The sequence below is a fragment of the Sorghum bicolor genome, chromosome 6, assembly GCF_000003195.3.
Source record: "Sorghum bicolor cultivar BTx623 chromosome 6, Sorghum_bicolor_NCBIv3, whole genome shotgun sequence".
In the NCBI taxonomy this organism is placed as follows: domain Eukaryota; kingdom Viridiplantae; phylum Streptophyta; class Magnoliopsida; order Poales; family Poaceae; genus Sorghum; species Sorghum bicolor.
The window spans coordinates 54,895,708-54,922,047 of record NC_012875.2 but is presented as its reverse complement, the minus strand read 5'-3'; the positions used below and the strand labels follow the sequence as shown (position 1 = coordinate 54,922,047).

General features: G+C 41.9%; 6 protein-coding genes across 6 annotated transcripts; 2 read left to right on the top strand and 4 right to left on the bottom strand.

The window, feature by feature from the left end:
* Nucleotides 500–2,135, bottom strand: LOC8060462 (E3 ubiquitin-protein ligase PUB23). Its single transcript, XM_002446968.2, has one exon. It carries the CDS (start codon nucleotides 2,001–2,003, stop codon nucleotides 765–767), a length of 1,239 nt encoding a protein of 412 aa, XP_002447013.1. The 5' UTR covers nucleotides 2,004–2,135; the 3' UTR covers nucleotides 500–764.
* Nucleotides 5,287–8,275, bottom strand: LOC8060461 (alpha-1,3/1,6-mannosyltransferase ALG2). Its single transcript, XM_002446967.2, has 8 exons — nucleotides 8,118–8,275; nucleotides 7,490–7,606; nucleotides 7,047–7,240; nucleotides 6,859–6,964; nucleotides 6,601–6,748; nucleotides 6,340–6,476; nucleotides 6,055–6,221; nucleotides 5,287–5,943 (listed from the first exon to the last, which is right to left on the bottom strand). Exons 1-8 carry the CDS (start codon nucleotides 8,209–8,211, stop codon nucleotides 5,650–5,652), a joined length of 1,257 nt encoding a protein of 418 aa, XP_002447012.1. The 5' UTR covers nucleotides 8,212–8,275; the 3' UTR covers nucleotides 5,287–5,649.
* On the bottom strand, nucleotides 9,896–12,308 carry LOC8071075. Its single transcript, XM_002446966.2, has 2 exons — nucleotides 12,161–12,308; nucleotides 9,896–10,382 (listed from the first exon to the last, which is right to left on the bottom strand). The coding sequence occupies exon 2, from the start codon at nucleotides 10,370–10,372 to the stop codon at nucleotides 10,115–10,117; it is 258 nt and encodes an 85-aa protein (XP_002447011.1). The 5' UTR covers nucleotides 10,373–10,382; nucleotides 12,161–12,308; the 3' UTR covers nucleotides 9,896–10,114.
* On the bottom strand, nucleotides 14,411–17,098 carry LOC110436663. Its single transcript, XM_021464111.1, has 10 exons — nucleotides 16,866–17,098; nucleotides 16,443–16,744; nucleotides 16,208–16,351; nucleotides 16,019–16,102; nucleotides 15,889–15,929; nucleotides 15,742–15,777; nucleotides 15,184–15,258; nucleotides 15,019–15,108; nucleotides 14,888–14,935; nucleotides 14,411–14,693 (listed from the first exon to the last, which is right to left on the bottom strand). The coding sequence occupies exons 2-10, from the start codon at nucleotides 16,562–16,564 to the stop codon at nucleotides 14,575–14,577; spliced, it is 759 nt and encodes a 252-aa protein (XP_021319786.1). The 5' UTR covers nucleotides 16,565–16,744; nucleotides 16,866–17,098; the 3' UTR covers nucleotides 14,411–14,574.
* LOC8060460 lies at nucleotides 22,089–25,093 on the top strand. Its single transcript, XM_002448374.2, has 4 exons — nucleotides 22,089–22,308; nucleotides 24,288–24,384; nucleotides 24,490–24,544; nucleotides 24,627–25,093. The coding sequence occupies exons 1-4, from the start codon at nucleotides 22,174–22,176 to the stop codon at nucleotides 24,730–24,732; spliced, it is 393 nt and encodes a 130-aa protein (XP_002448419.1). The 5' UTR covers nucleotides 22,089–22,173; the 3' UTR covers nucleotides 24,733–25,093.
* Nucleotides 25,275–26,266, top strand: LOC110436502 (forkhead box protein D1-like). The gene is given in 3 exon segments (XM_021463643.1): nucleotides 25,275–25,559; nucleotides 25,627–25,830; nucleotides 25,833–26,266. Coding segments are annotated over 3 exon segments (582 nt in total). The 3' UTR covers nucleotides 25,926–26,266.

Here is a 26,340-nt window from a genome sequence, read left to right as displayed (position 1 = left end):
TCAGGCTACTATCATGCTCCCTATGGATACTTGATAACAGCTGAGGATGCACTCTTGTACCCAATTCAACATGTATCTCATTGAGTTTTTAGAGATATCCATGAAAATAATAAGTTTCTTGTGAAAACTCACAAGGACAACAACAAGAAGTTCCTTCTCATTATAAAATACAACAGATATGGCAAAGAGATAGTTGAAAAAAATCCCTTGCAAGAAGTTTCTATTTTTTTGGAAAGACTACATGAATATCTAAATACAATATATTATGGTTTTCTTATAATTCTTTCACACACAAAAATGTATGCTAAACTATTGGAGTATAAAGAACAAAAAAAAATGAAAAATCCATTGGACAAATGAGAAATATATAAAGAGAATATTCATCGATTGACTCTCCAAATAGACATAGAGAGCCCCTTTAATTTGCTCTTATAAAACTCCAAACGGAAATTTATTTTCCGATTCTATGTACTATATGGTTTTCGTGGTTAATATATGAGATTTTTTTAAATAAAAAATTCTGACCCAAAATTACAACCGCATGAATCTCCTTGTAGCGCAAATTAAACGAAAAATGCACATTCCAAGTTCCTTTTAGCCTCATAAAATGATGTCAATGTCATACGTACAGCTGCACACAATACTACAAATCATGAATGGATCAAAACCCAAAAATCTAGCATTTTAACTGTACAAAATACGTGCTCACAATCGTGCTCAACGGACTCGGAATTTCTCTGCGCATTTGCAGTGACATACAGAGATCAGTTGAGGAATTTCAGGTAGTCCCTGAGGTCTGTGGGGAAGCACGGGTACTGCCTCCAGAATGGGCCGTGCACCCTGAGGAGCTTCGCCGCCTTCTCCTTGGTCGACGCGGAGTTCTCCACCTGCAGGAGCGCCAGCAGCTTCCCCACGCCGCCGCTCACCAGCATGTCATCCAGCACCCTCTCCGCGGGCGTCGCCGAGCACGCCACCAGCCACAGCACGCTCACGGCCAGCCTGCTGGCGAGGACCGACACGCGCAGCATCGTCCGCGCCACGGCCGACACCGCCAGCGCGTGCTCCGCGAAGGCGAGCCGGCCCTCGGGGCACTTGCACAGGCGCTTGAGCAGGAGGAGCGCGCGCTCGGCGACGCGGCGGTCGGCGTCGGGGAGGAGCTCCACGAGCACGCAGACGGCGCCCACCTCCACGGCCTTGGCGCGCCGAGCGCCGCGGGAGCGCGCTGTGACGTCGAGGAGCACGTCGAGCGCGCGGGAGCTCAACTTCGCTGAGGCACCGTCGGACAGGAGCTCGAGGAGGGACTTGACCAGGTCGTCGACGTCCACACCAGGGGTCCAGTCGCGGTCGGCGCCGCTGGCACCGGAGATCTTGGCGAGGATGGCCATAGCGTGCAGCCTCGAATCGGCGCTGCCGCGCTGCACCACCGCGACCACGGGCTTCATGCACTCCGGTTTGAGCACGAGCTCCACCGACGCGTCGTCGGAGAGAGGGAGCGTGGCGAGGACGGCGCCGGCCTCCTCGCACGTCCGGAACGCCGAGAAATCTACACCGGCGCAGCTCTCCGCCAGCGCCTGTGTCATGACGCGGCCGAGCACCTGAATGCCGCCGTAGGCGACGAAGTCCTGCTGCGCTGCCACGTCTTCATCCATGCAGCGCCTGAGGTTCTTGAGCGCGGTGACCTTGAACGGCGTGGCCTCAATGCCGGCGAGCACCGACGGTAGCTTTTCCCGCGCCAGCTTAGTACACAGCGGCGTGCTCGACGACGAGGAGGAGGCGCGGTCAAGCCAGGTGGAGATGACGCGCTTCAGAGTGTGGTTGGGCGTGAGGTCGAAGGAATTCAGCCGCTGCATGGTGGCCGGGCACGTCGTCTTGCCGTACTTGAAGAACCACCGCTCTATGCTACGGCGATCGTAGGTGACGCCGGTGGACACCGTGACGGGGTCCTCCATCAGCTCCATGGAGATGGGACACAAGAACAGCTGAGGCGGCTCCTCCATGGCCATCACCTGAATCGAACTCTATCTGGGGCAAATCCAAGCAGCTGAAACTGGCAACCAATCAAGACTAAAGCAGGATTCTTGGCTTCAGGTTTGTACAGAAAACAAAGTAGCATGTCTGAGAGGGACGGTGGAGGGGATCAGGGCCCAGGGGTATGGGTTTTATATCTGCATTTACGTGTAATATAACGCAGATGTCATACTAGCCCGTCAAATAACTCAGGCTGAATATGGTATAAAATAGTACTCCCTTTATTTCAAAACTATAAGTTGTCTTGTCTCTAAATACATATGTTTTACTATACATCTGGATATACACTAGATCTAAGATACATAGTTAGAAAATCCAAAATGACTTTGAATAGAGGAGTAACTGTTGGTCCCTCCATTTCCAAGTAAATCAATTTCTAGAGTTGTCTTAAGTCAAAAAATTTTTAGTTTGACCGAGAAAAAACACCAAGATTTATGACACCATATCATGAAGTGTGCTTTTTCATAATGTGCTTATTTGGTCAAATTATATTAGTCAAATTTAAAAAAATATTGGCATAAGACATCTATAGAAGTTGATCTATATGACGTTTTGATTTTATAGACAAAGGTGTACCTAAATGACTAATAATTTAGGACAGATGGAGTATTATATTTCTTTTTTCAGGACAGAGGTTAGCACACAGTGAAAATAGTACATTATGCAGATCAGCAGATGCTAGGGTAATATTGCAAACAAAAGCTCATTCTTCATCCTTTAGAACAAAAGTACACGATTTTCATAGTTGAAACAAAAGTCATGATTTTTATCACCACTTCTTTTTAGCTATGGAACAATGTTTTCTCTTACAACAAATCAGCATCAGCACCAGCTGAAAAATCAGCCAACCGAAAAGCGCACCTTGCAGTATTAGTACCGTTGCAATTTGATTTCCATGGACTATAACAGTGCAACATGAGCTAGCTGTGGTCAGAACTCAGAAGTCAGATGGCCACAAAAGTAAGCGATGCTTACATATTATTGAGTGCAAGGTTGGCACCTAAAATAAAGGCAGGCCGACATCGATTGGCCAAGATCTGCAAACTCAAGACTTTGTCTCTCATCTAAACGCTAAAAAAAAGGGTTTTGACCGATAAACCAGGACTTGAGTTACATGAATTAATTCGATGGGCGTCGACTGGAGCAAACAAGCAATCTGGTGGGCGTCGACTTTAGCAAGCAAACTGATGGGCGGCGGTTGCTCACCGCGAGGTGTCTACTCGCAACTGGGTTTGCAGGCATGCCCCTCTGACCTTGCGATTGCAAGACAGATTCAGATTTGTAATGGCAAAGGAAAACTGTTGAAAATACAGCGTGATGCAAATGTTAGCTACCTGTCAGAAAGACAGAAACAGGTGGTGAATGTGGGAGGTTCGATCTTGGGACGTCAAATGCATCATGGAGTTGTTAATGTAGTTGCAAGAGGAGCTGGCCGGGGATGACGGTGGATCAGAATTGTTAATCCGGATCCATTTGTTTGTCGTTTTTATTCTTGTTATTTATTTCTTGGCTGTGGGCGGTTGAGCGTTTCCTTTGACTGTATCGTCAGGCTGCGTTTTCCTATTCCAAATTTCCAGCCGCATTCTTATCTGTTTCTCCAAAACTAAATAGCACCCTTTCAATTAACTAGTACTCCTACTATTTTTTATAATGAAATCCTAATGACACTGTTAAATGGTAAAGCAGCTGATGGTTCCCGGATGGAGAACTGAAGACTATTGTATGGGCAGGAATAGTACAAGTCAACACTGAGATTTGTCTTATGTTTCTCGTGGTTTAGGTAAGCGTCTGATATCATTTTGGCATCTTTCCTTGTCATGAACCGTTCGCATAATCGCATTCTCTTGAAACGAGTGGAAACAATCCCATCGAGCCAAGACGACCGAGTGCAGTGACAGTCAGTCTCAACTCTCAACTAAAACACTTGCTGACACAACCTTATTCGCTCGTACTGTCTTAAGTAGGGTATCAAGATTTATTCCGGCACAGAGGGATCGGGTGTGTTTCTTGTTCAGCGAAGTTAGCTGGCCAGCCAGCCATTGCTCTGCCTTAATTGGCCAAGAAAAATATATTTTTTTTTCTTATGGTTAGAACTAGCTAAACCAAGCTTAGTATATTCTGAACATGGGTCATGGATGATTTTCTTCGTTATATCAGATATTATGTTCTGTGACGAAAGCTGTCCATCAGTGCACCACCATTTAGCAAAACATGGTGCTATTTGCAAGCATGAACTATGAAACTTGCACGAAATTTAAGTTTACCGATTCTTGCAGATATTTCAGGGCGAATTGACAATACACTTAACGCGGCGCGCCACACGTCGCCCGAGGACTTTAAAGCATTTGCCGGCCCACATGGTTCCGTCGAACAAACGCTTCCTGATACATTTGGGTATTGTTTACTTCCAAAACTTTTTTCAAAATAGAAATAGTACCACTTTCGTTTGTATTTGATAAATATTGTCCAATTATGGACTAACTAGGCTCAAAAAATTCGTCTCTTCAATTCCGACCAAACTGTGCAATTAGTTTTTATTTTTATTTATATTTAATACTTCATGTATACGTTTAAAGATTCGATGTGACAGGAAATCTGAAAAATTTTGCAAAATTTTTAGGGAACTAAACAAGGCCTCGACTGCCGCGCTATTTTCTTTTGAACAAATGTAGCAATCAGCGGGGCTCAAGATCCTCAAGGAACTGCGAAATAGTACGTTGACTAAGATTTCTTTTTTTAAACAAAAAACATCATTATGACAAGACTACCACCGACTTGTTGGGTTATAAGATTCGGTTCTGGGATTTGGAAACGTCCAGCGCGAATTTCAGCTACCGGTGAACAGAAGCAAGAGTTCCACTGCTGACAAAACGGCATTGACAACGTACAACTCCAGACTTCGGACAGAGTCCCGTTTTAGGAATGCTCAGAGTTTACCTTGGATTTGGCCCATAGCATCTGACGGTTGCTTGAATTGGCATCCAAATAAGATACGTGGGCAACATTTTCCCAAAGGCGTGAGTCAGACAGTAGAAGAATTCTGATCTGATGATTAATGACAGTTTACCAAATTATCAAATGGGTTTCACAAAGTGGCACAGCTACCTGGACCTACATGATTCCTTTCAGACATCGCCTTGGTATCTTGCAACCTGCAGGAGAGAACTGATCCTGACAGCTCAGGTTTAACCAGTCAAATCACTGATATCTCAACCAATTGTGTACCTAATTACTCTTCCTTTAGGGAAAGAAATAAGATGACTGTAACAAACTTCAGCTCCATTCCAGATTCTAGAGGTGCAGTACAGGATGGACTAAGCCAAATTTGATTTAATAGTTGAAAACAATATACAGATCATCGAGTGACTATAGTATGCCAAAGGGCTTCAATGGAATGTCATTGCCATCATTTGTGTACATTAAAGTCGGATTAGATGTAAAAATGCAAAAAAAAAGAACTTGTGTTGAACAAATTGTTTCCATATGGCATGGCTTAGGATGGAAATTGCAGGAACGTTTAGTTTGATTTGATACAGTACTGTTTGCCGAAGTCCATGCTCTCATGACCCGGTATCCAACACTTTTTTTTTTTGCAAGGCATGGCTGACCCGGTATTATAGATCATTCCATCCTCTCATGATAGACATTCAGGACATAACCGTTGAGGAGATCACCAAATGTCTTGGTTGAGAATTTTTGCACCACATGGTCTCGTGCTTGTTCACCCAATCTGACAGCAAGATCATGATCATTCACAAGTTTCAGCATGGCTTTGGAGAATTCTGTGGGAGAGGGATCACATAGAAACCCTGTTACTTCATTCACAACTGTTTCCACTGGGCCACCACTATTGCAGGCAATTACAGGCTTATAGGCTGCCATGGCTTCAAGAGGTACAATACCGAAATGTTCATCCTGATAAGTACGAGACACAGGCTTGTTAATTATGGCAAATAAAATGCTTAGTTTTTTTGTGACTAAATAAAATGCTTAGCTTGATGTAAGCCCTAGCAGCTAGACACTTACCTTTGGAGTGTATAAAACACAGAGGCAGTTGGAGAGAAGCTCGTTTCTTTCAGATGTTGAGCAAGATGTAACAAAATTAACCTGTCCAGACACCCCTTCAGTCACTGCGAGTCTTTTGAGTTCCTCAAGGTATTCAACATTTTCCTTCAGACGCTTATCATAGCCACCTAAAGAATGTTGCATGGTAGGAAATCAGTGCACTTGATATTTTATATTGTTTAAACCCCTTGATTTTGTAACATTGAACATGCAACTAAGGAAAATAAATATGCACACAAAAATCACCTGCCACTGTCAATGTTGCTTCTTGCAGAGCGTCGCCAGGTAGAGTCGAAGCAACAGAACGGAGCAAAGCAAATGCTGAAATGGCAAGATCAAGATTCTTTTTCCTCTCAAACCGGTTGATTGATAGGAAATTCAATCTGTACAAAAGATGGTTGTCTAGTTTAGCTAAATCTGAATATGATAATGGTAAGAAGATCTGTTTAGTCTAAAAATTGAATAAGTGAGACCTAAATGTAAGGAGATATACAAGAATGAAGTTACTTATAAGCATGGGGCTCATGAAACTGCTCAACAGAGACAGCGGGATATAGAACACCAGGCTCGATTCCTCTAGCATGTAAACAAGAAAAAGTCCTTGCAAAAGTTGCTGCAGTGAACTTGCTATTGACTAGAATCAAATCAGCCATACCTGACATACATAAAAGGTTACCGCTACAATTACAATGCTGCTGGATGCCAAGACATATAGCTAAACAAAGAAAAGGGAAGAAAAAATAGCAGGTACTCAGAAGACTATACCAGTAGTGATTTCCTCAATCATGTCAATTGGCTTGCGATATAACTTTCGAAGCATAGTAGTATGTTGCGCAAGTAAAAGATCAGGGAAATGACAATAAAATATTATCTGGAGATACAACATATAAATTGTCATCAAGGAGCTGCAATTGGAGAACAGTAAGCACTTCATGCGAACAAGACACTGATACCTTTGATGATGCCCTTAGTTTAAGTAGTGGAATCACAACAGAAACCTGGTCTACCAATATGACATCAAAGAAGGGCCATCTGAGTAGCACACAGAGTGCAACAAAAATGCAGCGAAGATAAGCACAAACAGCATGAAAGCGGTAAAACACATGACGGGGCAGGAAATCTCCATATACAGTAACTGGAAACAAACCTGCAAACCACCAGAGAAAAAACTAGGTAAGAATTGTATTTTCATAAGCACCAATTTTACACATAATCTGTTATATTTTGTATTGCAGGAATTGAATTAACATGGAAGTGACCTAGGACAAGTGTTTCGAATCAAGGTCAAGAAGCACACAATGTGTAATAAAACAAAAAACACCACAGGGAAGCTGTTTAACTGTAATCAGTACTAGGGTACCAACAAAATATATGTAGGTAAAGTTCTGAGCCTTACCAGAAACAGTCTCCTCAAAGCAACGGTTTTTATCATGATGTGATGTGAAGACATGAACATCATGGCCGTGGGCAGCAAGCTGGCAAGCCGCATCGACAATCAATCTCTCAGCACCACCTACACAAAAGGTTGACTATAATTGAGCAGCTTCGATCTTTCATGCTGCGAGTATGGTCATACATTGATCATACTGCAGCAGCAGGTACTGCAAAAGGTACATAGAAATTATTCTGTAATCTGTCAACTGTGAGCTACTCACGGCAAGCATGACGCAAATACACTTCAAACTAGCACAATCACTTCCAGCGGCAAGCTAATTGAACGGAGTCGCTACTTCACAAGAAGAAGCATCACTAACGTGTGTATGAAAACTCAAGGGTAAACTCCCTCGACACAGGGATACCACCGGAGTTGCCATACTCACCTAAATATTAACTCGAGAACCTCCTATGACTTCAAATAGAGTTTGCGCTCCTCTTACAGTTAAAGACACCCAAAATTTTCTGTTCCTAAAAGGTAACCGGATCTAAACTAAACAAATAAACCTATGCGACATCTCAGATTGGAGAGGGCGGGGACGCATCAAAGGATGAGCACGAGCGACCGGAGGTGGAAGAGGGCGACTTACCAATTCCGAGATCCGGGTGGATGACTGCAATCTTAAGCCGCTTCGTCCTCGTTCCCGACGAAGCGCCGGCAACTTCTCCTCCCGCCGCCGCCATCTTCTCCGACAGCCGCAGTCGTGGCCAGTCGTTGAGTTCACCGATCCGAGATTACACACTCACAAGACAAGAGCCCGGCCCAAAAAGATCTACTCAATCCAGAGTTCCTTGAATGGGCCTTTACGACGCATAGCCCATGTTCAGACGTACCGTGCGCACGGGCCCCTTTCGTTTGGATGTTTGTATTGGGCCTTGTTTAGTTCACTCGAAAACCAAAAACTTTTAAAGATTTTCCGTCATATCGAATCTTGCGACACATACATAGAGCACGAAATATAGATGAAAATAAAAACTAATTGTATAATTTATCTATAAATTGTGAGATGAATCTTCTAAACCTAGTTAGTACATGATTAAACAGAGTTTGTCAAATAAAAACGAAAATGCTACAGTCCTGAAAACCAAAAAAAATTCGGAACTAAACAAGGCCTTGGTGTTGGAATTGAATTAGCTGCAATACCAAATCAAGTCAGCTTTGGCATTGGGTTACAATATCAAATTGTTTGTTTGCATGTTTTGTACGTAAAAAAAAAAGTTTGTTTGGATGTCATGGAATTCCTAGTTGGGAATCTAATGAGATGGCAAATACTTCCTCCATCCCAAATTGTAAGTCATTCCAACAATCTTGGAGAGTCAAAGCATTTTCACGTTTGACCAAAATTATAGAGAGAAATACTAAGATTTATAACGTAAAGTGAGTATACTATGAAAATATAATTAAGAAAGAATCTAATGATACTTAGTTGGTATCATAATAATAATTATTTTATTATATAAGTTTGGTCATACTTAGAAAAGTTTAACTCTTCAAGATTTTTTACAATTGGGGATGGAGGAAGTACCAAATTTTGTTTGGAAGGAAGAGGAGCTGTCGGAGAAGGGAGCTCGCGCGTCGGAGATGGAGGAGCTCGAGCTGTCGTCCATGGGGAGAGGAAGATAGGAGCTCGCGGCACAGTCCATGGGGAAGAGGAAAGGGAGCTCACGCCGCCGGCCAAGGGGAAGAAGGGCGCTCGCCCGCCGCTGCTCGCCCACGGGAAATGTGCGATCATGTGTTGAGATGAGAAACCAAAGCGGTACGCGCGCGATTTCCAACCAATACCGAGGACCTCCGCTCGGATTTGCCGCGGGGGTGTGATAGTTGGGCTGAATACTACGCGAAAACCCATCCAAACACTAGCATTCGGGCCTGCCATTTTCAATTCCAAATTTTAGGACCGAATGCCACCATCCAATCAAGGTGTAAGGGACAAGATCTGCTAAAAAATGTGCGTTTAGAATTGAGAGGACAATAGTGCGTTAAAGGTCCTCCCTCCCCAAAGTAATTGTGCGTTTTTAGAGTCATATTTTTTTTTTCAAAAATCCGTAACTGGCTCCACCTATTTTAGTGTTGTCCCATCCATTTTGATAGTCGAGTATACTTTCACGTGAGTACCTTTTCTCTTTTATTTTCTCGTTGTCCCACCTTGCACCGAATCATCCATATTTTAAAAATCTTCGTAAAACTTCTCTTGTAAAAATATTTCACTATTAATCCATGATATTTATTTTATATTTCACATCATAAATATTAGTATTTTATAAACGACTCTAAAAAAATATACAGTAATCACATCATAAATATTATTAGTATTTTATAAGTGACTCTAACAAAATGTACAGTAGTAATTTCGCAGCGGAAGGAGCATGAGTCAACGATCAACGGTGTTATACTTATTTGCATATAGTTCTTTCACAATTCCAGTTCACACTCGAACACAAGTATTCCCTTTGGCAGTTCAAGGCGATTATTAAGGCCCAGTGTCCTGGTTCCTGGGCCACGAGTGGATTAGCAGAACACACAACCGGTAGTTCCGGTACACCACGTACACCTATATGCGGCAACGTTACACACACACACGGCTCTTTAGGCGGCGCCGGTCTTGGGAGGGCACGGCGTAGGCCGGGCGTCGGGCGACTGGTTGGAGATGGAGATGAGCTTCGCCCTGTACCTCTGCTCCGCCACGTCCTCGTGCCCGTTCTCATCCATGCCGCATCCGCCTACGCCGCCGCTAGGAGGCCTGATGACGGGCGCCCCGATCTCCGGCACCGACTGGGAGATGGCGATGAGGGACTGCCGCGCGGCTTCCATCTGCGTGAACTTTGCTGCTCCGGGTGAGGCCATCGACTGAGTGCTGCAGTTCATGTTCAAAATCAAAGAGGAAAGGTAGGTGAGAGCTAGCCGTAGCTAAACATGGACACATCACGCATGGTGCATGCCCACTAGTATAAAAGAATATCAACTGGACACTAGGCCCAACTCAAACAGGCCCAATTCGGCTAGAGGCCCACAGCTCCAAAACAATAGGACAGACACCTCTTTAAACGCACGTCTGAGATAAGAATATTGCAGACGTGTACACCAAACAAACGTCTGTAATTTTCGCCTGTGCAATGCGCGTCTGTGTTCATGATAATCAGAGACGTGTGTTTATTGAGACTCTTATTACAGACGCTTGTGATTCAACAGACGTCTGTGTTAATTCTTATTACAGACGCATGTTTAATAGTTCTTATACATGACATGCGAATTTAAGCTTTTTTCACATAGTGGCAGCTGCAACTCTGATGAATGAATACTTTGAACAGAAAGAAAATAGTAGCAGGTGGGAACATGCGTGGATGCACTCTGCTGTCACATGGGCAGCTGTTACCAGTAGCTATCAAGCGTGTGTACTAAATTAAGCAGCTAGATAGGTACAGCCCAAAGGTTGTCACATTTTTTCAGCATGGATTTGGAGTTTGTAATGCTCCTTTCAAAAGGCAAGTTTCAAACTGCAACCTAACAAGAGCCGTCCAGTTTGAATGGCAAGGAAACATCTCACTGAGTGTACATAGGGAAGATACAACTAAATTTGAGTTTTAATAGCATACTTCAGTTCAGTTTGAGTGGCGCACATTCAAAGTCAGTTTAAGTGGCGCATATATATAGTTGAGTTCGAATGGACCACACTGGAACTACATAATGAGTCGAAATTGTTCCTTTTCCCTGGATATAGATATCAACCGTTCCACTACGAAACTATATGGAAGTGAAGAACAAACAGGCTAGCATAGCATCGATGATCAAACTACTATGACCTTCTGGCCAGCTACTCCTGACAGAAAAAATGTTAGCATAATCTTTATACTTCCTGATTGCAAGATACACACATTTATGATTTGCATTTTGAGAGGAAAAAAATGTGTTGATTAAGTGAAACTTTGACACTAGAAGCATGGACTTGGGCAAACAATACCGTATCAAATCAAACTAAACGTTCCAGAAAGTTCCATCCTAACCACTCAAAATTGGCAGCAAAATAAAGTTCTAAGCTTAATGCTGGAAATATAATTAGTAATCCGTGTTGAACACAAAATAAAAACTACGAACAAACTAATGAAGTCAGTGATGGAAACACATCCTCGTGTACTTCTTGACTTTTACAGCTGTGGACTGAGAGTTACATATACGGCGTACGACTACCTTGACCACGCCCTTTAGTAACAGCATCTTCCATTAAATCACCCTTAAGACCATGTTTACCGCGACAACATATGCTCGTAGAATCGTAGGAGCAAGCCAGTGGAGAGTCTAATCCTCTCGTACTATTTTCTACTGCAGTAAAACACAGCAACTGAAGTAGTAGTCTGAAGACAAACAACCCCTTTTTTTCTCAGCACATTGAACCCAAAGCCTTTTAATTAGCAAAGTTCCAGGCTAAACAGTAAACATATACTATAACCCTAGAGAAGGTTCTCGCGGTGGTATGTAAGAACAGCAAGGTTCAGCCATGATCCGTAGATCCAAGAAGCTAACTAAGCACTGAACTAAAAAAAACGGAGATGTATACGCGATACCGGAAACCTCACAACACACGGCTGCAACCGGCGCGAAAACACGGACGGAGATGGCGGGACGGGGAGCGCTTACCGGAGAGGCGGAGGGAGACGAAGCCGGACAACCGGAGAAGACAAGGAAACAGAGGGAGCTTTCAGGCAGCCGGTACCAGCAGCTATGGTATGGGCGAGCTAGAGAAGCGATAGGGAGAGAGGGAGGGACAAACCGGGCGGCCCAATTTCTTATAGGCTAACGTTTGTCTCGACGGGGGGGCGAGCGGTGGACGACCGTGGACCGCCGCGGCGTCCACCGTCCGTTGCTCCGCGGACGGTGCGGGATGTGGCTCCGTCCGTGGATCAGGTCCAGGGCGAGGCTGATCCGGATGGCTCCAGATCGGACACGAGCTGCGGATAAAGCGACGGGGAGATTTGCAACACGCGAGTCCGCGTCACCCGGCACATGACCTAGTGGGGTCCACCAGCCGGTGAGACTGGGAGCTGTGGGTTCTAGGCATTGGTGGGTCCCGCAGAGTTCAGTAGCGTAGGGATCTGGCGGACTCGAGAGTCTCCGACGTCCAACGTGTAAAGTAGGTATGACCAGTCACTGCGTCATCTTGTGCCAGAGCAAATATTATGTGAAGACAAGAGGAAATCATCAAGTTTTTGAAGGAACTTGGGTCTTATTTAGTTTTCAAAAAAATTTAAGATTCTATATCATATCGAATCTTTAAACATATGCATAAAATATTAAATTTAAATAAAAATAAAAACTAATTACATAACAATCTTTTAAGTCTAGTTAATCTATGATTGGACACTAATTATTAAATACAAACGAAAGAATTTCGCGAACTAAACAAGGCCTTAGTTTCTAAAAAAAAATTAAGATTTTTTATCACATCGAATCTTTACGCATATATAGGATATTAAATATAGAAAAAAAATTAACTAATTATATAATTTGTCTGTAATTTGTGAGACGAATTTTTTGAGTCGGACAATAATTAACAAATATAAATAAAAATGCTACCATAGTCAAAACCAAAAAAAATCCAACTAAACAAGGCCTTGATGAATCCCTGCTAACTGAATCCATGGGGCAACGGACTCTAGGAATAAACATGCATGGGAATGGGAACTCGACCACCATATATGCCGGATGATATTGGTTATTATCAAGATGTGAATTCGTGTCGAATGAGTATTTGTCCAGTGCCAATGTCCCATGGTCTCACTATCGATCAAAATGGCCAGATCCTATTCACTGGCAATGGTGATGCGATGAGAGACCTGCTCTCAGTTTTCCTGAAGTTAACATGTGTAAACGAGAAACCGGTGCCTGCAAGGCTGCATTTCTTAGTTCCATAATTTTACTCTTTTGGGACGTACTCCCTCCGTTCCAAAAAAAACACAATTCTAGCAATGAGTCTAGATATTACATTTATTTGTAGGACGGAGGGAGTAACACTGAAAAACATGAATGATATTCTCTGAACTGCTATTGTGACCTTCCCTAATGACCTGAGCTCACATAGTGTCAGTAAGACTGCAAATGCAGATCATTCTAGGTGACTTTGCTTGTGATATCTGTCAAGCATTTTTTTTGGGTTAAATATACTACTTGCTGCAGTTTGCCCAGCAATATGATGCAATGATGCGGTATATCCATTATTATCTTCTAGGACAGGCACAACTTCTGCCCGCCTACCGTCCAGGACTGGCCGCTGCCCCTTCCCACAATCCCACCCCAACAAATAGGAGTAGATTGTTGATTCATGCTTATATGTAAATGGTAGATTTCTGATGAATTGCTTATATGGTGACGGTTGATTACTAATATTTGCTTTCAATTTTAAATGCAAACCAGTACCTAGGTTAGCCAAAGATGGTTATAGGTTTAAGGACACAAGGTGATCCTACTTTTTCGGGGTAAGAAGGGGTAGAGAAAATGCTTCTAGCCGAAAGGTAGAAAATGACTTTGATCATATGTTCAAACAACTATCTCATGTGCAAAATTGAATTATCTTGATTTTTTTTTCATGGGCGGGTTGAACCCGTATTTCATTAAGAGGTGAAGAAATAACATATAGTTCATTTTTTGGTTGCTCCCGTTGCAATGCACCGACAATTATCTTAGTAAAGCAAAATAAGCGTTATACAACTTGCCACCGCTTGGGATGTCAGCTAACACGGAAGCATTAAAGCATATAGCTAGCGACTAGCCAAACAAAAGACATAGTAATCGAGTAGTCCTTGGCTGCTTGCAAAAAGTAGTAGCAAATCCCGACTCATTTATGTAAACAAAGGAGCTTGTCACTCGTAGGTAGAGCACAGAAGCACAGCATAACAATACATTTATGCTGAAAATGATAATTTGTACAATCGCTGAATACGAATGATACATCTTAAGGGAAGATGGATTAAAGAAGTTTTTCAGTGTTGTATCTTTGTGCTGCATGTCACACTTTTTGCATGTGCGATGTTAATATCAACACACCACGCAAATCATCAGTATACAGAAGGACTGACTTCAACAAAACTCCCAGTCCCAGTTACTCGTGGCCTCTTTGAAACATTTGGATCAGAGGTATCTTTATGCGACTCTTGATGACTTGAGCGCTTCATAGCTGCACCCAAAAAATAAAATAAAAATCTTGGGACAAAAAATAACTATATAGCAACATTGGCAGGTTTGCCAAATTTAATCAACGATGAACAATTTCAAAGAGTAAACTGGGGTTTTGGACACATTTGAATCAATCAAACTGTTATATTAACTTAGTAGAGATCATTTCTGGAAAAGCCAAGGCAAATAACTTGCCTGAATTAATTTCGGGAGTGGCCACAGTAGCAGGAATTTGAGATGTATCTGCAAGTAAACGACAAGCTTGGCAGTAAGAAGATGCAGCTTAATGTGAAGTTTCGAACTGCAGAAAGAAAATTGCAAGTTACCTAGCTTGGATGAATGTTCAGATTCATGTCCTTGGTTGCTTTGGGGGAACACCAGGGATCCACGCGTTACAAAAGCCTTGAGTGGGAAAACTGCAGAGAACCAACAATATCATATCAGTGATCCATATCTGCAGCTTATTTTGTCTTGAGAGAACTTGATAGTACCTTGTTTGGACAAAGATCCAGTGGGGTGGCCTTGCTTGAGCACCGGATCGTCTCTACCAGCTTGTAAAGCTTGGTCTGATGATAATGTGAGTTTCCAGTCATCATGCATATACAAAATTCAAGTGCTTTGAAAAGTAATGGCACTTGATGAAACAACTGGGGAAATTCTAGTAACTTGCAAGCATGGAAAGTTCCAAAACATGCATGGGTATTTTAAGCTTTTCACTAAAGATCATGCAAGTTTTCCAGTCATTACACATTGATGAAGTTCAAGTTGTTGAAATGATGATGAAGTTCAAGTTGTTGAAATGATGGAACTCTGTAACATATAATTGGACCGTTCTAATTATATTAGCATGGAAGCATGGATATCCAATTGGATCATAAAATACATGGGTCTACCATATAGTTCAGCACAAGAAATGCAAAACGAAATATAAGATAAAATGAACTGGGCTCGCTCAAAACCAGACATGGAGAAATATACTCTGTCTAGGACATCATGGACAAGCAAGCTGGAAAACAAAACTAATGCAGTGACAAACTAGAAGTACGTACCCAGTAATGCTATCAGCACCTCCCATTTGTTCATTGCTGAGAATCATTAATCAACAAAAGTGTATTATGAATCATGTTTCTCAAACCATATATGATGTATAAAAACATGGTACTAGCTGGAGACGATGTTGAATAGCATCATGGTACCTGAAAAAAGACGTTTTTCCACAGGATTTGAAGAAGGCAGCCTGCACAAAATGAAGAAGGAACATTTATACAGTGAAGTTTGTCCGTGGAAAAGGTAGAAACAGCGTGAAAGCTTCATTGCAAGATGCACCTCTTCTTCAGCTGAAGATAGAACTGCGCAATGTCAGTTGATTGTTTGTGGCCTGAACTCTTCGCTCGACGCCTTTGGCGAAAGCTAGCAAGATTAGATCGCATGCACAGGAAGTCAGTTACTGGTAAGCGCAAGTGACGCGACATGTTGGAAGAAGCTTGCACCGGCGTGCTGCACACATATATGTACCTGGAACCAACAGGTACCACGTTGTCCAGGTTGTTCCGGACACGAGGGTAATGCATCCTGTCCTTGAGCTCGGGCGTCTTGTGAGCTATCGCCTCGACCAACTCCACTGCCTTGTTAATGACGAGTTTCCGGTCCAGGGAGGCCCTGCAACAGGAGTAACAATAGGAGTTAAGTGTGCTGCACATATCGATGGATGGATCATATTACATGGATGTGGCATTCAGAGAGATGGTACCTGACACGATCTGTGCGCAGGAAGAGGACATCGGCAACGAGGGTGGCGAAGCAGGGAAACTTGGCGAGCACACGGTGATTGTAGAGGCTTATGAACCAGTCGCAAAGGATGCGCGCCGCCATGGTGTGGCCGTCAGCGAAGTCCAAGATGGCCGCGAGGTCCTGCAGAAACAGCGCGAGGAGTGTCGCCTGGTGAAGGGCGCGAAGCTAAGGATGTAGTTACAGGCCTCCCGCAATTGGCCTGCCTTGACCTGCTTCAGCAGGTCCCTCAAGTGGAAGACGACACGCAACTTCTCTTTCGCCCTGCGATGTTTAATCAAGGCCGCAACTGATCAATTTTGCATGAACAATGGCGAGCGATCTCTGGTCGGGTAAATTAAAAGCAAGCAAAATAATCAAGATGGGGTTTCGATGGGGGGCATACACATAGTAGATCTCAATGTGGCCGTGCCTCCGGAAGTAAGCGAGGAGCCGGCGGAGACGGAGGCGCTTCGTGCAGGGATAATCCAGGGACCGCAAAAGGGTGCTCTCGCCCACGCCGGAGCCCGCCATCTCGCTCTCAGGGAGATGTAGATTTTCGTCGAGTCTGATCGGACACAGCGCATCCTGCGTGCGGACCGCGGAGGGTTGATAAGTTCACTGGGAGGTGGGAGCAGGTGCGGCGCTGCGCGGAATTCGAACGGACGGAAGCGGAGGTGCGGAAAGGCTTCGGAACGGGGGGGTTCGGAAGGAGGAGGGAGAACGGAGAAGGGTTCGGTCGTTCGGAACGGGGTTCGGAAAGAGGAGCCAAAAGGGGCTTCGGAAAGGGCGTGCGGAACGTCGCAATAGTTCAAGGCCGGGAGTGTTTGCCTCGGCACGGTTCCCGAGACAGAACGCACTATATTTTAAAATATAAATGGGATGGGTTTTTTAATACCAGAATCATGTCCCATGTATTGTTGCGGTTTTTTTAAGTAACATTGTTTCAGCGTAAGGCAAGATTCTCTGTCGCATCGAATCTTTGGTCTCATACATAGAGCGTTAAATAGACGAAAATAAAAATTAATTGCACAGTTTACCTATAATTTGTAAGATAAATCTTTTGAGCTTAGTTACTTCATGATTAAACAATGTTTGTCAAATAAAAACGAAATTGCTACAGTAGCCAAAAACAAAATTTTTACGACCTAAACAAGGCCTAAGTTAAACCTAGATATTCTTACATCTTTTTTATCAAAAATGAGTAAGGTAATAGCAGAATTCGATGTACTTATAAAATAATATTTGGAAGAAAAAACAAACAACATACGGATACCTCCTATATTTCGTTTGTTACACCTAAAATCTAAAAACTTTTTTAAAAAAATTTCCATCACATCAAATTTTGCGCCACAAGCATAAAACCTTAAAATATAGATAAAAACTAATTATATAGTTTATCTATAATTTGTGAGACAAATTTTTTTAGCCTAATTAGTCCATAAATAGAAAATAATTACCAAATACTAATAAAAGTGCTACAATATCTAAATCCAAAAAGTTTTTTAATCTAAACAAGGCCTAAATATGAGGGGACTCTAAGGAAACTAAAGTTATGTTTGGCACAACTCAGCTTTACTAGTAAAACTATTTTTTTTAGAAAATAACTTCATGAGCAACTTTTTTAGTCCTTGTTTACTTCCAAAAAATTTTACAAAATAGGAATAGTAGCAATTTCGTTTGTATTTGACAAATATTGTCCAATCATAAATTAATTTGGCTTAAAAGATTTGTCTCGTAAATTACAGGTAAACTGTGTAATTAGTTATTTTTTATCTATATTTAGTGCTTCATGTATGTGCCACAAGATTCGATGTGATGGGAAATGTAAAAATTTTTGAAATATTTCGGGAACTAAACAAGGCCTAGATGAAGTTGAGCTATTTTTAAAAAAGTGTTTGGTAAAATAGCTTCATCAACTACTTCTTGCATAGATGAGAGAGAAATAAAGGAAAGAGCTGCAATAAGCTATTTTTTTCAGCTTCATCCAACTCATATCTTTATGAAAGGAGAAGAAAAATAACTTTAACCATGAAACTGTTTAGAAACAAGTGTTTGAAAAAAAAAGTTAGGTTGGGTTCCACCCTATAATGGAATATTCGCCTAGTAAGCAGGTTCAATCCGTCCGCCCAAATCTAAGAAATCAGCTCGACCAACTATGTCCCTCGCGAGTCTTGGGCAAGCAGGGGAGGGGGGCACGCACATGGCACGACGGCGGCGGCGTGACCTGGGCTCGTAGAGGCGGCGTGCCTTGCGTGAACTGAAGCGGTGGCTCCACAACCTAGACGAGCGGAGGTGGGCGAGTAGGAGCGGCGACGACATGGCCTAGACGAGCGGGAGCAACGATGTGACATGGACAAGCAAGAGCGCTCAGTGGTGGAGTGAGCAGCAGCAACTCCATGGAAGAGCATTGTAAAGATGTGTCATGTGAGCCCCACAAGTAAGTACCTCATCCCATTTCAACTAAACCTTCAAAACCAAACAGAGAATTGGAATGGTTCTATCCTCCTCAACCAAACACGAGATGGACTGATCCCATCTTAAAAATCTGGGCTGGGTCCAACTTATCGGTTATCCCTAGTAGTCCCAAAACTAGATAAACACTTAATCTCGTAGAAATTGATTAATTTGTAGACAAATATTTATGTTAGAAATCTATTTATCCAGAGACAGAGAGCTGAGTATGAGTTAAACCTATATGTTCTTATATCCATTCTTATCAAAATTTGGCAATGCAATGAAATCATCCAATAAAAAAAAGCAATAGTATTCTGGTATATTAAAAATAGTAATCATGCTTGGTGGATATGACGTGGATGGCTTGCATTAATCCTCACTACAAATTCTTTTTAGTGATATAATTAGTGGGATGACATTGCTATTAGTGAGAGATGATTTGGATGCTTAGTGGTAGATGATCTGGATGACTTGCATGTGTTGAGATAGAATTTGTAGTGAGGATTAGTTTTATAAGAGATACATATATAGATACACTATCTAGATAAATATCAATATTTATGTATCCAAATTTAAAAATTAAAATGCCTTATAATTTAGAATAGAGAGAGTACATGGTATTACATTTATTTTTAAGTAAAATGCACCATGGGTTCTTGTTCCTTAGATTGTTCATAGATTTTCTCCGGAGTCCTCAAATTGAAAAGGTGACCATCTGGGTGATCAATCTACTGTGGATTCTCACTAGGCTCTTCAACTAAAAAGTGATCATGTAGCCCCTTCAACTAATGTCATGCCTGAGTAGAGTTTTTATAGTTTTTTTTACTAAACTCTTAGTTATTCATACTATACATACGTGAAAACTCTATATTATATAATAATAAATATTGAGATAACACAAGATAGTTTGATGGTCGCATGCCATAGATCTCGGGCCTTATAAACATAGTTCTATAGTGCATGCCTATATGTCTCGGGACTTATAAACATCTATAGTAAAGGGTTTGTGTTATCCTCCTGCTAAAATAGGATGCCAACTGCAAATATTACCTACTTCCTCTGTCTGAAAAATAATATTATCAACTTTTTAGAAGTTAATGAATTTTGAAGTTGACTAAATATATGTAAAGTATACGAATAAATTAATTCTAAAGTTGTCCTAAATAGACTTCCTTAATTGAATAATTTTTTAGAAAAGAGCATGAATATTTATAATACCAGATAAACGTAATATAAAAATATTTTATGGTGTATATTATGATATTAATTTAGTGTTATAAACCTTCATGTTTTTCAATAAAAATTGATAAAACTAAAAAAATATTTGATTTAAGACAAATCTATAAATTAAAATTTTGAAAGATAACTCTAAAATTTGATTTATGCAGGAACGGAGTGAGTAATATTTACTATCACAATTCTCTATTTTATAAGGCACCATTACAATTTTTATCAATAATTTGGCTACAATTTTCAATTTTAATTATTATAATATAAATTTGATAACGTTAGATTTGAAATTAAATGTATTATCCAATTTTTATAAAGGGAGTTAAATGAACAATAGGTTTGTTAACTTTTGCACGTATGTCATTTAGGTCTATAAACTTTGAAAGTGACTCACTCGACATCCATACCCTTTTTCTTTCGGTTGATCAAATTCGGGCATCTTTCGTAAATCGTCGAGGGCCCACGCAGACCGTCCCCAGTTGCTATTCTCTAAAACTAAAAGTTATAAAAAGGACCCGTCTACCACATGCATGGTAAAGCCACAACTCCCCTTTTACTATACCATCCATGATAGGCTATCCCATCAATTCAAGCTCCACTCACCCATGCATGCAAAGTTGTTATAGCGAATTAAAAAAAGTCATAACTCTTAAACCGAAGATATAAATTAAATTCCGATTGCGCCACTAAATTTCTTATAACAAATCCTTCAAAACAAGATCACACATGGATATATTTAGATAAAGTTTTATTAATGAATATTTATTTTTACAACTAAAATTATGGAGAGGATCCGTCCACAACTTTCATGCCTTTAGTAGTCTTTTTTACTGTGCGATGACATGCTATCCCATCAACCTAGGCCCCACTCACCTATGCATGCAAAATTGTTTTAGCGAATTAAAAAAAGTCATAACTGATAAACCAAAGATATAAATTAAATTCGGATTGCAACATTAAATTTTTTATAACAATTCCTTCAAACAAGATCACACATGGATATATTTAGATAAAATTTTATTAATGAATATTTATCTTATAAAGATAAAATATTTTCTTTTACTAAGTAGAGACAATATTCTGGGTTCAATAGACAATGATCTGTCTTTGTAAAAAAATGTTATCGGTTTAGAAGAATAGTATTTTAGTTTTAGATTTATGAAACTGATATTACAATATACATAAAAAATACATAAATACATGACATAGATAAAAATAATAATAAAATCTAGAGTAAAAGGCATAAGAAAAAAACACGAAATAGAGAAAAATTTCAAATAATGTCAAAGGGTTATTTTTCAAATATCATAAATATATTTATAGAACATTAACATCACTAAATACATCATAGAACATCATTAAATATATTATAGAACATCACATCTATTATAGATTACATGTATACTAAGTGAACACCATAAGAAACATCATAAAACATCACATGTATACTACGTAAACATGACATATCACAACATAAAACACTAAATATATACTACATAAACATCACGTATATATAGAAAATAAAATTACTAAGAAGAAAAAATATAAAAGCAAACATGATTAACAAATGATAAAAAGTGCATAGAGCAAATAAAATAAATAAATAATTTAAATAAGCATAAAAAGAAGATTAAAAGAAATTAAAATATAAAATAAGAATGAAGAAACATAAAAAACTTGAAAAGAAAAAAGAGAAAACAAATAGAAGCAAGGAAGAATAATAAAAATAAAATCAAAAGAAAAAGAAAGTAAAAGGTAAAATTAAAACAAGAAAAGAATAAGGAAATGACAGATAATAAAATGAAATCGAAAAACGAAAACTAAAAATAAATGAAAAAGAAAGAATATAGATAGAAAAAATGAAATAACAATGAAGAAACATAGAGTATGTGAATTTTAAAACCGTAACAACGACGGGCATTAAAGTGCAAGGATAACTCTGAAGAAAAATCAATTTCGGGACGAACGAACAGTCCAGACTCCAGAACCCACTACTCGAACCCGCAGCTATTGGACAGTCGCTGCCCATGGCTGCGGCGCCGGGGACCGGCCCCGGTTGCCTGGGGTCGCCGGCTCAGGCTCCCTCGAGCTCACTCGCCGGGGTTGAAGGCGCCCCGCGGCAGCTGGGCGTATCGAAGCCGTCGTGGATTGTCCGCACTGAGGTATTTTGGTCTCTCCCATTTGTCTTGTTCAGTTCTGTTCTCGTCTGCAATTCGTCGAATACCTGTTAGGTGGGGGAGACGTAGCTGAGCCCTGGTTGCCGTAGCTTCCTGTTATCCTGTTGCTGCATAGACTGGAGCAAGGCGTTTCGTAATTAGTCTGTGTGCAGCACAAACAGCTAGAATCCAAAATTACATCGTATCGGTGGAGGTGGATGTAACAGCACGAAAAATCTCATACTGGAGCAAGGCACACCATTTTTTTTGACGAAACTGGAGGGGCCAAGGCCCCAACAGGAAATTTATTACAAAGAGAAACAAGAGTCTGAGTTTGAGTTTGATACAAAACAGGGAAATTAGGAAACAAAAAAAAAAAAAGAAACAAAGAAGATTTTTTTTTGAACGTACGAAACAAAGAAGATAAGAACAAGCAGGGAGATTACAACAGGTTTTGGATCCATAGATCAAACATATTGGTAAATCTAGCCTTTACTCTAAAAGAAAGGATCTTCATTTCCTTCCTAAAGATTTCCTGGACAGACTCCACTCTTGGCTGGATAACTTTGAAGATTAGATCATTCCTAACAGTCCAGATACTCCAACACATCATAACAGCATCAATCAAAAAGAAGTTCGGATGAGTTTGGTCTCTAATTTGCATAACTGCCTCCAGAATGTCAGAGCCAGACTGAATTGTAATGCCAATCAAACTCCAACAGATGTTAGCAAACTGACAATTCAAGAAGAGATGAGTATTTGTTTCTTCAATACTTTGCTGACAGAGCACACAATTATACGATTCCAGTGCCATATTTTTCCTTCTTAAGATATTCCTGGTGCTGAGTCGATCCTTTAGGAGTAACCAGAAAAAAACTTTGTGTTTGGGTTGACAGAAACAATCCCATAGTCAATTATAAACCTGATGAACTTGACTGTGCCCCTTCAAACACTTGTAAGCTTTTGAAACTGAAAAATTTCCCCAATCTGATTTCCAACAGTCATGCTGCTCAGTTACAGGGAAGTGATCGACAAAGGACCGCACAATCTGAAATTGGTTGAAAGCTTCAGCAGAAAGAGGAAGGCTGAAGAGATTCTGAATGTGGGAGTGAGAGAACAGCTTGCTGACAGTGATGGATTTATCTTTAGCAAAGGAGTAGAGCTCAGGGTATTCCAGTTGCAGTGGTCGCTGGTTCCATTTATCAATCTAGAAGAGACAACTCTGGCCATTCTGAATGTGAACAACAGAGAAAACTTTGAAGGGCTCCAACAATTTAAGCACATCCCTCCACCGGAAGGAACCCTTTTTAATATGGCACCGTTTTCATTGCATATTTGCCAAATAACCAAGTTGGGGAAATTCCCCTTGCTCTTTGCCTGTCATACTGTCAATGTCTGTATGCCCCTTGCGGTTCAGAGCAAAAGGAGGTGAATATACAAGCCTGTGTTTTAACAAAAGTCATGTCTTCAGTTCAGTTCAACAGGCTCCGGAGAACAGTTAGTCAGGCTTCATTTTGTGTTGAGAAATTAGTCTGTACTAAATTAACCTCTGCACCTGGTCTCTAATTCATTGCCTATGTGCCAAATAATTGAGGTTGGGAAATGCTCTGTAGGGTTTGTTTTATTTTTCTGCCAAATCTAGATATGTGAAGACACAAGGCTATGGGGGTGCTGGTTACCATGTGACGACATTGGAGTTGTTGAGTTCTGGTGTATCTCTTTATCCCTAGTGGCCCAGTGTAAGAGTCTCCTAGAAAGAAAAACTCTGGCTTGGAAAAATGCCACTGCTGCTTTTAATATCCAACGCTGGGCTGACTAGGGCCATCCCCCATTTTAATGGAATATCAGGTGGGAAGTCTTTCCCCGGGTTGACTCTAAAAAAGGAAACTAGGATATCTTCACTTTTATAGACCGACAAAGACCACAACTTAAACTGGTGTTATGTACATTTGTTTTTGATGTGCTTATTGAAATTATGGTTGCAGTCAAACGTTAGGAGGGAGAGACCAAAACGACCGGATCCTCCTTGCACCATCTGCAGAGGCACAGGGAGAATAGACTGCCGAAACTGCTTTGGCCGAGGTCTCTTTTAGTCCATCGCCGTATTATTTTGTGATATGCTGCTGTACTACAATCATTCGTCGGCATGATGTTTTCTCTCATCAAAATTTGGACTGGGATTTACAGGTAGAACAAACCGCGCCGATCTGGTCATGCTTCCAAAGGGCGAATGGCCACAATGGTGAGGCGCACGATTGAATCTTAGTTCTTAGTACTCTTCTCCATGATTGTGCTAACTGCAAAACCTCACCACTCTTTCTCAGGTGTCGAATTTGTGGTGGTAGTGGTCTGGATTACTGCCTCCGGTGCCATGGAACGGGTGAATATCGAGAACCCATGGGCTTCCACTTCACTGTCCAGAGAAAATGAGGTTCGCCTTGTATGCTACGATGTGAAAATGAGGTCCGCGTTGTATGCTACGATGTGCAGTGCAGTTGGTACCAGCTGCGGGGACATTGTTAGTTACTCAGAGCATTTTGTCAGGTGTTTTTGAGATGAGTTATGTCTAGTGCTAACTATGTAGCAACGTTGCTTCACGAAAAGGGGGTTAAAATGTAATGCAAAATCACGAGTGTGAAGGAAAACCCAGTGTTTGCCGTGCATTGTAGTTTTTTTTTTTAATTACTCCGTTCATTGGTAGTCTTAGCTGTGTATGATAAGATAGACATATAGTCTATAACATAGACATATACTGTATATAACATGACTCATCAGGCGCTGCTTGAAGTCAGTATGAGTGTGTTTGGTTGCCTGGCTTAGGGCCTAGCCAGGCTTGCATAATGCAGCTTCAGGTTGTTTCGTTGTCTAGGTAGCCTCTAAACCAGGCTTGTGGAAGCCAAAAGGGGGGAGAAAAGCTGCAATGCTGGAGATGCTCAATTCCTGCGTTTTACCTAATCCTGGCTTGTACAAGCATGTGGCCCACCTGTCAGGAAGCTCAAGCATGTGGCCCACCTGTCAGGAAGCTCCAGGAGGTCGTGCTTCTGCTCGGACCGTCGTCAGCGTCGGAGACGGTGAGAAGCCGGGAGCCCGTCGCCGCCGCCGTCGCCGGCCTGCTGCCCCGCGGCTGCGCGGCTCCGCCTGCTGCCCCTCCAACACGGCGAACGGCGGCTTCCTCCTCCTGCCCCCGCGGCCCCTCGCCGCCACTGCCGCGCCCGCCTGCTGGCCCTCTGATCGGAGCGGGCAAGGGCGCCACCGTCGTCTCCAATGGTGCGGCCACAACAACGGTCTCCGAGATCCGCAGGCGCCGGCGACGGGCAACAGTAGGCCGCGTCATCGTTCCTCTCCCCCGCGCTCGTCGCCAAGCTCCACCGCTTCAACCTCGCGTCCGTGCAGGTGGCGCGCGGCAAGGCCGACGCTGCCTCGGCCGCAGCCGCCTCGGCACCCGCCGTGCTCCCGCGCATCGCGGCGATGGCTGCCTGCAATGCCACCGTGGGAGGAATTGCCCCCTCTCCGTCGTCGTCGGCGGCGGCGGCGGGTTTCTTGAGGAGCAGTACGTGGACCAGATGATCGAGGAGCTTGTAGACTCCAACTTCTCCATGGAGATCCCCCGCGAGGTGGCCTGAGCGCCCGCGGCGAGGTGGCCGAGACTGGCCGGTGTGCTCTTGCAGAATGTTGTATAAACCCAGGCAACCAAACAACGAATTTGCTAACCAAGCTTAGCTTAGATAGGTGAACCAAACAATAGTAGGTTGTGTTGCTAGAGCCAGGTTTAAACTAGCCTGGCCTAAAATTTAACCTAGGCTAGGCTAGCCCAAGTAGCCAAACACACCCTATGTATGTCCTGTATGTCCCGTGTCTGTCAAGTTCAATTTCTACGACTATAGTCGGACTGCACAATGCACGCAAACTGTATCGATTATTTTTTTATATGATGAACGCGTATTGCGTGGTAAATTTTTGGATTGTTTGTTTTCTCATTAAGCAAGAATTCCATTCTGGGAGTATTTGAGATCAAGGGAGCATTTTTTTCGTGAACAC